Source organism: Tursiops truncatus, chromosome 14 (genome assembly GCF_011762595.2).
Source record: "Tursiops truncatus isolate mTurTru1 chromosome 14, mTurTru1.mat.Y, whole genome shotgun sequence".
NCBI classification, from domain to species: domain Eukaryota; kingdom Metazoa; phylum Chordata; class Mammalia; order Artiodactyla; family Delphinidae; genus Tursiops; species Tursiops truncatus.
Window position 1 is genome coordinate 63,856,417 of NC_047047.1, and position 13,482 is coordinate 63,869,898.

General features: G+C 42.7%; 1 protein-coding gene across 1 annotated transcript in view; it reads left to right on the plus strand.

Annotated features, from left to right (window-relative positions):
* Positions 1-2,615: 2,615 nt before the first annotated feature.
* SRD5A2 (steroid 5 alpha-reductase 2) overlaps positions 2,616-13,482 on the plus strand; it is a 55,669-nt gene continuing 44,802 nt past the window's right edge. Inside the window, exon 1 of the mRNA XM_004325095.4 lies at positions 2,616-2,919. Within this exon, the coding sequence (XP_004325143.1) occupies positions 2,639-2,919 (281 nt within the window). The 5' untranslated portion in view covers positions 2,616-2,638. The remainder of the gene's footprint in view (positions 2,920-13,482) is intronic.

Below are 13,482 nucleotides of genomic sequence, written 5' to 3' on the forward strand. Positions count from 1 at the left end.
TTGGACAACAGAAAAAGTACAAAATAAGAGTGTACTAGTTCTTGGCCTGAGCCTCAAGAGGTCTTTTGTGTTTCTTGTCCTCTTGTACTTCTGTTATTGAGACTGTATAGATATGGTGGGGCTAGCTCACTTATGCTAGGACCAGAGCCATGTGGAACAGAGCTGTCTCAGCTAAGGTTCTCCATCCAAACCCAGCCTGGAGCAGGCCTCTCAGTTGCTCAGCAGATGAATGAGTGAGATCAACCAAGCCTAGCCTAGGACAGCTGACCTCCAGCTGACTCACAGATGCATAATCTGAAGATAACTGACTTTTAGGGTAGTTTGTTATGCAGCAAAAGCTAACTGATACAGTAGTGGAAAAAAGATGATGAGGGCCAAAATTGGGCAAAGTTGTAAGAAAAGAGAGGAGAGAATTGGGACAGGAGAAATTTCATTAAAAAAAAAGTATTCCATCAAGTTGGGTTTGAAATGTCACACTGCCTATTATCCTGATACTGTATGTTATCAAGAAATATAGGGACTTCCCTGGCAGTCCAGTGGTTAAGACTTCACCTTCCAGTGCAGGGGGTGCGGGTTTGATCCCTGGTCTGGGAGCTAAGATCCCACATGCCTCATGGCCAAAAACCAAAACATAAAATAAAAGAAGCAATACTGTAACAAATTCAGTAAAAACTTTAGAAAGGTCCACATCAAAAAAATCTTAAAAAAAAAAAAGAAATCTAGAATTTCCTGAGTCTGCAAGCCAGCCCCCCAGGGAGGCTATGGCTATATCGGACAGAGAAGAGGTAACCAGGAACACAGAGGGAGGATCTGGGTGTGGGTGGAGGAGAGTGGAGGGGAAGATAAATGGGTTTAGTTTTGGGTAGGGTTGAATTTGAGGTCTCTGAAGGACATCCAAGTAGAGTTGTCCAGCAGGGAGGAAACGCAGATGAGAAGCTCCAGTCTTTGCTGGAGGTCTAGATTTGGGTGTTCTCAACTAGCAAGTGGTAAATAAGGAATCTGGGACTGGATCTGGAAAGCCAGTGCAAATACGGCTCTAGGTATCTGTGAGAGCTGAGCCTGGCCACTCCATTGAGAGTGCTTCAGCCAATATGGGTGGTTCCTACAGGGTGGTCAACTGAAAACTGAAGCCTATTTACAATTTAATTTTTAACCCAACAGGAAAGTGGTGAATACCTCTTCAGCAAGCAGAGGGCATCACCATACACCACCGTGTCCCAGGAATCAGGAAACAATCTCAAACTGGACAGGTGAAACACTATGTACCTTTCATTGGAATAGCTGGTAGGACAGGGCAGGAGTGGATGGAGTAATACTGAGTGGGGCTCCTGAGCGGCAGTTAGTGGGAACAAAGGGCGAAGGATGAAGAAAGCGCCCCAGAAAGGGGAGGGAGAGCAAGGGAAAGATGGGTGGAGCCTGAAGTAGGGACAAGAGAAGAGAATTAACAGGGATGAAGCAATCAAGGGAGGTGGGACAAGAAGATGAGGAGGCAAACAGCAGGTGGGAAGAGGAGTCCAACCTGGGAGGAGAAAACTGGATTAAAGAAAGAAGAGGGAAAAAGGGGTACAAAATATATGAAGAAGGCAGTTAAGCAAGTCCGGATACTGAATCAGAGAAGGGAAGAGGAAACAGATAATGAATGACAGGAGGGCAGCAAATAGAAGGGAGAGAGAAAGAACCGCGTCTTAGGTGTTCTAGAGCCCAGCTGCACTTCAAAGGGCAACATCATATAGGACTCGATTCATCCGCTCCAGGAGGCTGAAGCCCTAGACATGAGCCTGAATCTGGACCAGCTTGGGAAGAGGAGAGGCTAGGGCAGACAGACAGGATCACTACTCAGGGTCGAAATCCGTGCTTCCATGCCCACGCTCAGTCGGCTCGTCTCTTTAAAGCAGAGAGAAAGCAGAGGAAATAAGGGTGGGGAGAGGCTGGTACCTGCCTGGGGGCGAGGTGGTGTGGAGGGGCCACTAATGACGAAAGTGGCCAAGGAGAGCGGCGCCCCAGCGCAGAAGGCCTGGGGGACGCGGGAAGTGGCTGGAGGCTGGGCCCAGAGTCGAAGGAAGGATTCAGGGTTGAGTGGAAGCTGGCGGAGAGTGAAGGAGCACAGGGAACCGGAGGGGTTGGGGAGATTCTGGCTGCGGATGGTCAGAGGGTGGGGACTGCGTGGCCACCACACAGAGGGTGTGTGTTAGAGCGGAAGAACTACCCTGGCTAAGTCGTACCTGTAGTTTTCTATTTCCTAGTCCCAGAAGTTGCAGCATCAGAGGTTGATGGGTGAAGAACAAATCTTCGAAGGGTAGTTAGAAGGAGAGAACAGTGGCAGGATGTGGAGAGGGGCGGACGCGCGGGCGACGGCGCGAATATGGGCTAAAGGAAGGGCGCAGGACACTAAGTTGGCTCCACGAAAGCCTTCATCCACTCTCCGCCTGGCTGCTTTCCGAAGTGCCAGCCCTGCGAAAGGGGCATCGCTGCTGAGCCTAGCCAGGGCTGGCCGCTCTGAGATGGGAGGTAGGATAGAGGGGCGGGAGCCAAGGCCGAAGGGGCGGACACGGGGTGGCGTCTAGCTCTCCATAAAGGGGCGGCGAGGGCCGCGCTCTCTTCTGCGCTGGCAGCGGCCACCAGCGGGGAACAGGGCGCAATGTCCGTTCGCTGCCAGGAGAGTCCGGTGCTGGCAGGCAGCGCCACTTTGGCTGTCCTGGGGGCACTGGTTCTGTGCCTCGCGGAGCCCGCCGGCTACGGGAAGTACACGGAGAGCCGAATTCCCGTGGCTACCCGCCTGTCCGCCCGCGCCGCCTGGTTCCTGCAGGAGCTGCCCTCCTTCGCGGTGCCCGCGGGGATTCTCGCCTGGCAGCCCCGCTCTCTCTTCGGCCAGCCTGCGACTGTGCTTCTGGGCCTCTTCTGCGCACATTACTTCCACAGGTAGCATAGCGTTTTCCCTTGAGGGTGCGGAGCGCAGCGCACAGCCAGGCTCCCGGCGTCCAGGAGCGCAGCGCGGCGCGAGCCGCTGCAAGGAACGCGGAGTGCCGCGCGAGGGGAGCACCTGGCCGGGTCGGGGCTGCGGGCCAGACGCGGGCTAGTGGAGGAGCGATCGCGGGCAGACGCCGCCTTCACTCTCCACGGCCCCGCGCGCGTCTCGGGTCCGCTTCGAATCCTTGGCCTGCTCCGGGGAAAGCGGTGGAGCGGGGCGGGAGGCAAGCTGGAAAGCTCAAGCTGGGCAGAGCTCTTGGCTCAGACAGTTACCTCTCCAACTCCGCGCCGTCCCGCGTCACCTGTGGCGTCTTGCCCACCACCCCTTCTCGTTCTTCCTTCACCTTTCCTTTGCAGGGTGGGGGCGGGCTGGTTCTGAGATCTTGAGGGAGTCTAAGTATTGGCATCTCCCGAAGGAAACTCGGCTCAGAGGGACTGGATCAACGTATCTCCGCAGGGAGATGGGCAGACCCAGACCCTGGACTTAACGGTGAGAAAGAGAACGTGATGGGAACCCACTGACCTGAGCAGAGTCCCACTTCTCAGGAACCACCGAAAAGGGACCGCACTCACCACCAACTCGTTGCAAATTCCACTGGCACTAAAGTGTGGATGGGTTGAAGTTAACTTAGAGCTCAAATGTTCTGAATTAAAAATCCCAAATTCAGGAGAACTTTACCTTCTGCTCTGAGAAGGAAAGACAGGAAAGAAACCAAGGGCTTTCAAGATTCGGAGAATAGATGTTCAAAAGAGACTCCTAGGAGAAGAGAAGAGCTTAAGATTCAGTTGCCTACCATGCCTAGTCATTTACCGTCTGTCGTCCCATGTAGCCCCATAGTAACCTTGTGAGATACGTATTTACTGTGCCCACTTTATAGACAAAGGAACTGAGGCTGTGTCAGGTTAAGTGACTGAATGAAGATGATACAGCTAGTGCCCAGCCAAATTCAAATCTAAGCCTGTGAAACTCCATGGTTTAAGACTTTCCCACCATGTTAAGCAGGCCGATACTCTGCAAGGAGAAAACAGGATCCATGGACAGAGAAAAGTTGCCAAACCAAATCAAGAACTGGAACAGAGGCACAGCCTTATTTTGCGTAGAGAATTTATGGGGTAAAAAAAATCAAGGAAATCTAGATTAGAAATTAGGGTAAAGAATTCCTCTGGAAGCTGAAAGGCATGATCCTCTCTCATAAGGATCATAAGGGAAAAGTGATGCCTCATTTTGGGAAAAGGAAGTGTAGAGAAACAAGTTTTAACCTCTCTTTCCATATAATCCCTTCTTATCTTCTGGATCTTTTTTATTGGTCAAGATTTAATATTTATGCAATTTTAACTGGGTTCTCACTCTTTTAATAATTATTGCCAAGCAACCATTTCATAAATGGGTGTCCTTTCTGGAGCTATTTACTAACCATTTTATTTTATCCAGATTTAGGTGGTTTAATTTGCACAGAAAGAAGGATGTTGGGTGTAGGAGATAAGAGACCAGCTTTTGATTTCACTGTTTTTGGAAAAGACATTTGACAGAAAAATGTGATTTTATCAGGCAATTACTTTTAACTTCTAAAACTACTGTCTATTAGCACCATAAACAATATTTTTATGAGTTCATTTCATCTTGCAGTATTGATTAGTGCTTTCTGACACTCCTATTAACATAAGTTTTAGACTTGTTTTTAAAGCCAAAAGGTACTTTGCCTTAGTAAATTATGACAAGTACATTTAAAAAACCAAGGAAGTAATTACTCATAAAATGAATATCAACATACTGTTCACCTTCTTCAGGGGAAAATTTAAAATGTAAAATTTAGAGGATTTGGGGATTGATTCTGCCTGAGGGAAAATTCCCCACAGAAAACACAACTCAGGGTGAGTTGTCCCTAAGGAATGAAGATGTGATGTTTGTCCACCATTCCCTTTGTGTGAACTCTTTCTTTGTGGCCACTGGACTGTTGAATCTATTATCATTTTGAGTGCTTACAAGGGGTTATGCTCTGTGCTAAACACTATGTGAGTTATCTACTAATCCTCATACCAGCCCATTGAGGAAGCACTATTATCACCCCCATTTTGCAGGTGGGAAACTGGGGTGAGAAAAGCTTAAATAACTTGCCCAAGGTCACAAAGTAACCAGGGAGCCAGGGTTCAGATCCAGGGAATCTGAATCCAGATCTTAGGCTCTTAGCTACCATGATAAACTGTTTTATATTTGTTCTTGCTGCCTTGTTCTTGCCTTTTAAAAACTATATTTAGGCTTAAAATTATTTTTTAATTATAAAAATAATGAATGTTTACTAAAGAAAAAATGAAAAGTACAAAAGTAGAAAAATTCCCATAATTTCAACACTTAAGTACATTAATTGTTAATGTTCTGGAACATTTCCATCAAGGTTCTTTTTTTTTTTTATCTTTATTGGGGTATGATTGCTTTACAATGGTGTGTTAGTTTCTGCTTTATAACAAAGTGACTCAGTTATACATATACATATGTTCCCATATCTCTTCCCTCTTGCGTCTCCCTCCATAAAGGTTCTAATTTTTCTTGGTCAATTTTTATACATGCTTGCTATATTGAATATATGTAGGTTTTAGTTCTGCTTGATTACTGTCTATAATAAATATTTTTCCACATTATCATAGAATCTTAGTAAATATCATCTTAGTGCCTGCTTGTTATTTCATCTAAAAACAATAATTTATCCATTAATCTATAGTTTTTTGATAATTTTAATATTTTAAAAATATAATTTATATTAAATTGGATATTTAACTTGTCTTTTTATTTTGGCTAAATAAGGTTATGATGTACATTTTTGCACCTAAATTTTTTTCAGAAGTCATCACTATTCTCTTAGCCAGGATTCCCAGAAGTGGTTCAAAGTTATGAGCATTTTTGCCTTGAGGTTTTAGGAGTCATTAGGCTTGATAGTGAGGGCACATTAAGGAAAAAGCTCCAGGCTGCCTTGGCTTTACCCTGTGCTGTGCGTAGCTATGACACAGAGTATACGATGGAGGAACAGGGGTTCAGGAGAAAGCTGGCTCAGCTGTGGCTTAGACTCTTTTGCAAAATGTCCCTTGGGGGCTATTCAGAAAAGCAATATGTCCCATTGGATAGAAGGTGAAACTCTGCACTTTTCTCCATACAAGGGTGACATGCTAGAATGTGAGTCCCACAAGGGCAAGGATTTTTATCTCATTTGTTCATGGCTGTGTCCTCAGTGTATAGAAAAGTGCCAGTACATATTTGTTACTCACTAAAATTTGTTGAATGCATGAATGAACTCTACTTCTGACATCAGTACAGGCAGTCAGAATTGTGGGAGGGCTAGCAATTACTTAGGAATCGTTGCTGAGATTGCATGGCTAGGTCAACTCAGATAATTCTCTTCCCTTCAGAATCTATTGTTGTGGATATTTGGTTGGTTTAGCTACATGAAAATGACTGCTGTGTAAGCATGTTGCCTAATCTCACATCTAGAGTTGTTTGAAGTCAGAGTTATCTCACCTCTTGTTGACCTTGACTACGGCCTGGAATGATCCTTTCCCCCCACTCTCTGATTCATCATTTTCTCAAGATGCCTTGGTGTCTCACGCAATGGTCATCACAACACCTATGCCTGTGGGAGCTTATGTTTTTTCAAGACTTGGGTGTGACCTTGGTATTTAGATGAAAAAGAAAACTGTTTTCAAATAAAGGTGACTATTCTGTAAAAAGTTGCTGGCAGTGTGACCTTCCTTGATGCACATGCAGAAGCAGACGGCAATGCACACATTAGAGTCTGTTTGAATTTGGAAAGAACTTTCCTGGGGTTTAGATGCTGAAAATAATGACATTTTCTATTCAGCCTAATAAAATGATGGATTAAATGGGAGGTCTTTTTTTTCTTTCTTTGAATTTTATTTTATTTATTTTTTTATACAGCAGGTTATTATTAGTTATCCATTTTATACATATCAGTGTATATATGTCAATCACAATTTCCCAGTTCATCACACCACACCCCGCCCCCCCACCACTTTTCCCCCTTTGTGTCCATACGTTTGTTCTCTACATCTCTGTCTCTATTTCTGCCCTGGAAATAGGTTCGTCTGTACCATTTTTCTAGGTTTCACATATATGCGTTAATATATGATATTTGTTTTTCTCTTTCTGACGTACTTCACTCTGTATGACAGTCTCTAGATCCATCCACGTCTCTACAAAATGAGCCAATTTCGTTCCTTTTTATGGCTGAGTAATATTCCATTGTATATATGTACCACATCTTCTTTTTTTTTTTTTTTTGCGGTACACGGGCCTCTCACTGTTGTGTGACCTCTCCTGTTGTGGAGCACAGGCTCTGGACACACAGGCTCAACAGCCATGGCTCACGGGCCTAGCCGCTCTGTGGCATGTGGGATCTTCCCAGACCGGGGCATGAACCCGTGTCCCCTGCATCGGCAGGTGGACTCTCAACCACTGCGCCACCAGGGAAGCCCCCACATCTTCTTTATCCATTTGTCCGTTGATGGGCATTTAGGTTGCTTCCATGACCTGGCTATTGTACATGGTGCTGCAGTGAATATTGGTGTGCATGTGTCTTTTTGAATTATGGTTTTCTCTTGAGTATATGCCCAGTAGTGGGTTTGCTGGGTGATATGGTACTTCTATTTTTAGTCATTTAAGGAACATCCATACTGTTCTATATACTGGCTGTATCAATTTACATGCCTGCCAACAGTACAAGAGGGTTCCCTTTTCTCTACACCCTCTCCAGCATTTGTTGTCAGTAAATTTTCTGATGACGCCCATTCTAACTGGTGTGAGGTGAAAACTTGTAGTTTTGATTTGCATTTCTCTAATAATTAGTGATGTTGAGCAGCTTTTCATGTGCTTCTTGCCCATCTGTATGTCTTCTTTGGAGAAATGTCTATTTAGGTCTTCTGCCCATTTTTTGATTGGGTTGTTTGTTTTCTTAATATTGAGCTGCATGAGCTGTTTATATATTTTGGAGGTTAATCCTTTGTCCGATGATTCACTTGCAAATATTTTCTTCCATTCTGAGGGTTGTCTTTTCGTCTTGTTTGTAGTTTCTTTTGCTTTATAAAAGCTTTTAAGTTTCATTAGGTCCCATTTGTTTATTTTTGTTTTTATTTCCATTACTCTAGGAGGCAGATCAAAAAAGATCTTGCTGTAATTTATGTCAAAGAGTGTTCTTCCTATATTTTCCTCTAAGAGTTTTATTGTGTCTGGTCTTACATTTAGGTCTCTAATCCATTTTGAGTTTATTTTTGTGTATGGTGTTAGGGAGTGTGCTAATTTCATTCTTTTATATGTAGCTGTCCAGTTTTCCCTGCACCACTTATTGAAGAGACTGTCTTTTGTCCATTGTATATCCTTGCCTCCTTTGTCATAGATTAGTTGACCATAGGTGTGTGGGTTTATCTCTGGGCTTTCTATCCTGTTCCATTGATCTATATTTCTGTTTTTTGTGTTGTGTACCATATTGTCTTGATTACTGTAGCTTTGTAGTATAGTCTGAAGTCAGGCTATAGTCTGATTCCTCCAGCTCCATTTTTTTCCCTCAAGACTGCATTGGCTATTTGGGGTCTTTTGTGTCTACATACAAATTTTAAGATTTTTTTGTTCTAGTTCTGTAAAATATGCCTTTGGTAATTTGATAGGGATTGCATTGAATCTGTAGATTCCTTTGGATAGTATAGTCAGTTTCACAATATTGATTCTTCCAATCCAAGAACATGGTATATCTCTCCATCTGTTTCTATCATCTTTAATTTATTTCAACAGTGTCTTATAGTTTTCTGTATACAGGTATTCTGTCTCCCTAGGTAGGTTTGTTCCTAGGTATTTTACTCTGTTTGTTGCAATGGTAAATGGGAGTGTTTCCTTAGTATCTCTTTCAGATTTTTCATTATTAGTATATAGGAATGCAAGGGATTTCTGCGCATTAATTTTGTATCCTGCAACTTTACCAAATTCATTGATTAGCTCTAGTAGTTTTCTGGTAGCATCGTTAGGATTCTCTATGTATAGTATCATGTCATCTGCAAACAGTAACAGTTTTACTTCTTTTCCAATTTGTATTAATTTATTTCTTTTTCTTCTCTGATTGCCATGGCTAGGACTTCCAAAACTATGTTGAATAATAGTGGCAAGAGTGCACATCCTTGTCTTGTTCCTGATCTTAGAGGAAATGCTTTCAGTTTTTCACCATTGAGAATAATGTTTGTTGTGGGTTTGTCGTATATGGCCTTTAATATGTTGAGGTAGGTTCCTTCTGTGCCCACTCTCTGGAGAGTTTTTATCATAAATGGGTGTTGAATTTTGTCAAAAGCTTTTTCTGCATTTATTGAGTTGATCATATGGTTTTTATTCTTCCATTTGTTAATATGGTGTATCACATTGATTGATTTGAGTATATTGAAGAATCCTTGCATCCCTGGGATAAAACCCACTTAATCGTGGTGTATGATCCTTTGAATGTGTTGTTGGATTCTGTTTGCTAGTATTTCGTTGATGATTTTTGCATCTGTATTCATCACTCAGTGATATTGGATTGTAATTTTCTTTTTTTGTAGTATCTTTGTCTGGTTTTGGTATCAGGGTAATGGTGGCCTCGTACAATGGGTTTGGGAGTGTTCCTTCCTCTGCAATTTTTTGGAAGTGTTAGAGAAGGATGGGTGTTAGCTCTTCTCTAAATGCTTGATAGAATTTACCTGTGAAGCCATCGGGTCATGGACTTTTGTTTTTTGGAAGATTTTTAATCACAGTTTGAATTTCATTACTCGTGATTGGTCTGTTCATAATTTGTATTTCTTCCTGGTTCAGTCTTGGAAGGTTATACCTTTCTAAGACTTTGTCCATTTCTTCCAGGTTGTCCATTTTATTTGCATAGAGTTGCTTGTAGTAATCTCTTAGGATGCTTTGTATTTCTGTGGTGTCTGTTGTAATTCTCCTTTTTCATTTCTAATTTTATTGATTTGTGTCCTCTCCCTCTTTTTCTTGATGAATCTGGCTAATGGTTTATCAATTTTGTTTATCTTCTCAATGAACCAGCTTTTAGTTTTATTGATCTTTGCTATTGTTCTCTGTTTCTATTTCATTTATTTCTGCTCTGATCTTTATGATTTCTTTCCTTCTGCTAACTTTGGGTTTTCTTTGTTCTTCTTTCTCTAATTCCTTTAGGTGTAAGGTTAGATTATTTATTTGATATTTTTCTTGTTTCCTGAGGTAGGCTTGTAGAGCTATAAACTTCCCTTTAGAACTGCTTTTGCTGCATCCCATAGGTTTTGGATTGTCATGTATTCATTGTCATTTGTCTCTAGGTATTTTTTGATTTCCTCTTTGATTTCTGTAGTGATCTCCTGGTTATTTAGTAACGTAGTGTTTAGCCTCCATGTGTTTTTGTTTTTTACGTTTTTTTCCCCTGTAATTCATTCTAATCTCATAGTGTTGTGGTCAGAAAAGATGCTTGATATGATTTCAATTTTCTTCAAGTTACTGAGGCTTGATTTGTGAACCAAGATGTGATCAATCCTGGAGAATGTTCCGTGCACACTTGAGAAGAAAGTGTAATCTGCTGTTTTTGGATGGAATGTCTTATAAATATTAAATCTATCTGGTCTATTGTGTCATTTAAAGCTTGTGTTTCCTTATTTATTTTCATTTTGGATGATCTGTCCATTGGTGTAAGTGAGGTGTTAAAGTCCCCCACTATTATTGTGTTACTGTCGATTTCTTCTTTTACAGCTGTTAGCAGTTGCCTTATGTATTGATGTGCTCCTATGTTGGGTGCACATATGTTTATAATTGTTAAACCTTCTTCTTGGATTGATCACTTGATCATTATGTAGTGTCCTTCCTTGTCTCTTGTAACATTCTTTATTTTAAAGTCTTTTTTATCTGATATGAGTATTGCTACTCTTTTGATTTCCATTTGCATGGAATATCTTTTTCCATCCCCTCACTTTCAGTCTGTATGTATCCCTAGGTCTGAAGTGGGTCTCTTGTAGACAGCATATATATGGGTCTTGTTTTTGTATCCATTCAGCCAGCCTGTGTCATTTGGTTGGAGCATTTTTCCATTCACGTTTAAGGTAATTATCAATATGTATGTTCCTATGACCATTTTCTTAATTGTTTTGTGTTTGTTTTTGTAGGTCCTTTTCTTCCCTTGTGTTTCCCACTTAGAGAAGTTCCTTTAGCATTTGTTGTAGAGCTGGTTTGGTGGTGCTGATTTCTCTTAGCTTTTGCTTGTCTGTAAAGCTTTTGATTTCTCCATCGAATCTAAATGAGATCCTTGCTGGGTAGAGTATTCTTGGTTATAGGTTCTTCCCTTTCATCACTTTAAGTGTATCATGCCACTCCCTTCTGGCTTGTAGAGTTTCTGCTGAGAAATCAGCTTTTAACCTTATGGGAGTTCCCTTGTATGTTATTTGTCGTTTTTCCCTTGCTGCTTTCAATAATTTTTCTTTGTCTTTAATTTTTGCCAAATTGATTACTATGTGTCTTGGTGTGTTTCTCCTTGGGTTTATCCTGTATGGGACTCACTGTGCTTCCTGTACTTGGGTGGCTATTTCCTTTCCCATGTTAGGGAAGTTTTCGACTATAATCTCTTCAAATTTTTTCTCGGGTCCTTTGTCTCTCTCTTCTCCTTCTGGGACCCCTATAATGTGAATGTTTTTGCATTTAATGTTGTCCCAGAGGTCTCTTAGGCTGTCTTCACTTCTTTTCATTCTTTTTTCTTTATTCTGTTCTGCAGCAGTGAATTCCACCATTCTGTCTTCCAGGTCACTTTTCCTTTCTTCTGCCTCAGTTATTCTGCTATTGATTCCTTCTAGTGTAGTTTTCATTTCAGTTATTGTATTGTTCATCTCTGTTTGTTCTTTAATTTTTCTAGGTCTTTGTTAAACATTTCTTGCATCTTCTCCATCTTTGCCTCTATTGTTTTTCTGAGGTCCTGGATCATCTTCACTATCATTATTCTGAATTCTTTTTCTGGAAGGTTGCCTTTCTCTACTTCATTTAGTTGTTTTCCTGGGGTTTTATCTTGTTCATTCATGTGGTATGTAGCCCTCTGCCTTTTCATCTTGTCTATCTTTCTGTGAATGTGGTTTTTGTTCCACAGGCTGTAGGATTGTAGTTCTTGCTTCTGCTGTCTGTCCTCTAGTGGATGAGGCTATCTAAGAGGCTTGTGCAGGTTTCCTGATGGGTGGGACTGGTGGTAGGTAGAGCTGGGTGTTGCTCTGGTGGGCAGAGCTCAGGAAAACTTTAATCTGCTTGACTGCTGTTGGGTGGGGCTGGGTTCCCTCCCTGTTGGTTGTTTGGCCTGAGGCAACCCAACACTGGAGCCTACCTGGGCTCTTTGTTGGGGCTAATGGCAGACTCTGGGAGGGCTCATGCCAAGGAGTACTTCCCAGAACTTCTGCTGCCAGTGTCCTTGTCCCCAGGGTGAGCCACAGCCACCCCCCGCCTCTGCAGGAGACCCTGCAACACTTGCAGGTAGGTCTGGTTCAGTCTCCTACGGGGTCACTGCTCCTTCCCCTGGGTTCCGATGCGCACACTACTTTGTGTGTGCCCTCCAAGAGTGGAGTCTCTGCTTCCCCCAGTCCTGTCAAAGTCCTGCAATCAAATCCCACTAGCCTTCAAAGTCTGATTCTCTAGGAATTCCTCCTCCTGTTGCTGGACCCCCAGGTTGGAACGCCTGACGTGGGGCTCAGAACCTTAACTCCAGTGGGTGGACTTCTGTGGTATAAGTGTTCTCCAGTTTGTGAGTCACCCACCCAGCCGTTATGGGATTTGATTTTGTTGTGATTGCGCCCCTCCTACTGTCTCATTGTGGCTTCTCCTTTGTCTTTGGATGTGGGGTATCTTTTTTGGTGAGTTCCAGTGTCTTCATGTCAATGATTGCTCAGAAGTTAGTTGTGATTCCAGTGCTCTCCCAAGAGGGAGTGTACCTACGTCCTTCTACTCCGCCATCTTGAACGAATCTCTCAATAAGAGGCCTTTTTGCTCGATTGCTCAGTTCATTCTCCAGCACCATGAATTCTTCCCCATCCTTCAAGACTCAGATCGGGCATCACTTCCTCCAAGAAGGCTTCTCTGTGTCCTTTCTCCTTTTGTAAGTCAAGGTGTGGTTTTCATAGCAGCCAGCGTGGCCTTCCATGAGGCACTTCACACACTGGATCATAATTCTCTATTTTAAGGAAACGTCACATCTGTCTAGCCTCCTCATTTTATAGAAGCAGAGCACCACAAAGTTAAGACAATTAGGGGCAAAGAGGGCACTGGAACTTGAGTCTCATCATGTGCCGTGTCAATGCTTCTCCAATCTTATAAGACCTGCAGATGTGTCAAATATTCAGAAGTAATCAAACCTCATGAAGGAAATTATTCATTGGCTGAGAATCAGGAGGATGATTAATACGGACATTGGAAACCACCTAGAAAAATCTCTCCTCTTACACACTGAGAAGGAAGTCCCAGGCAGAATAAACTGAATTCTTGTGGTC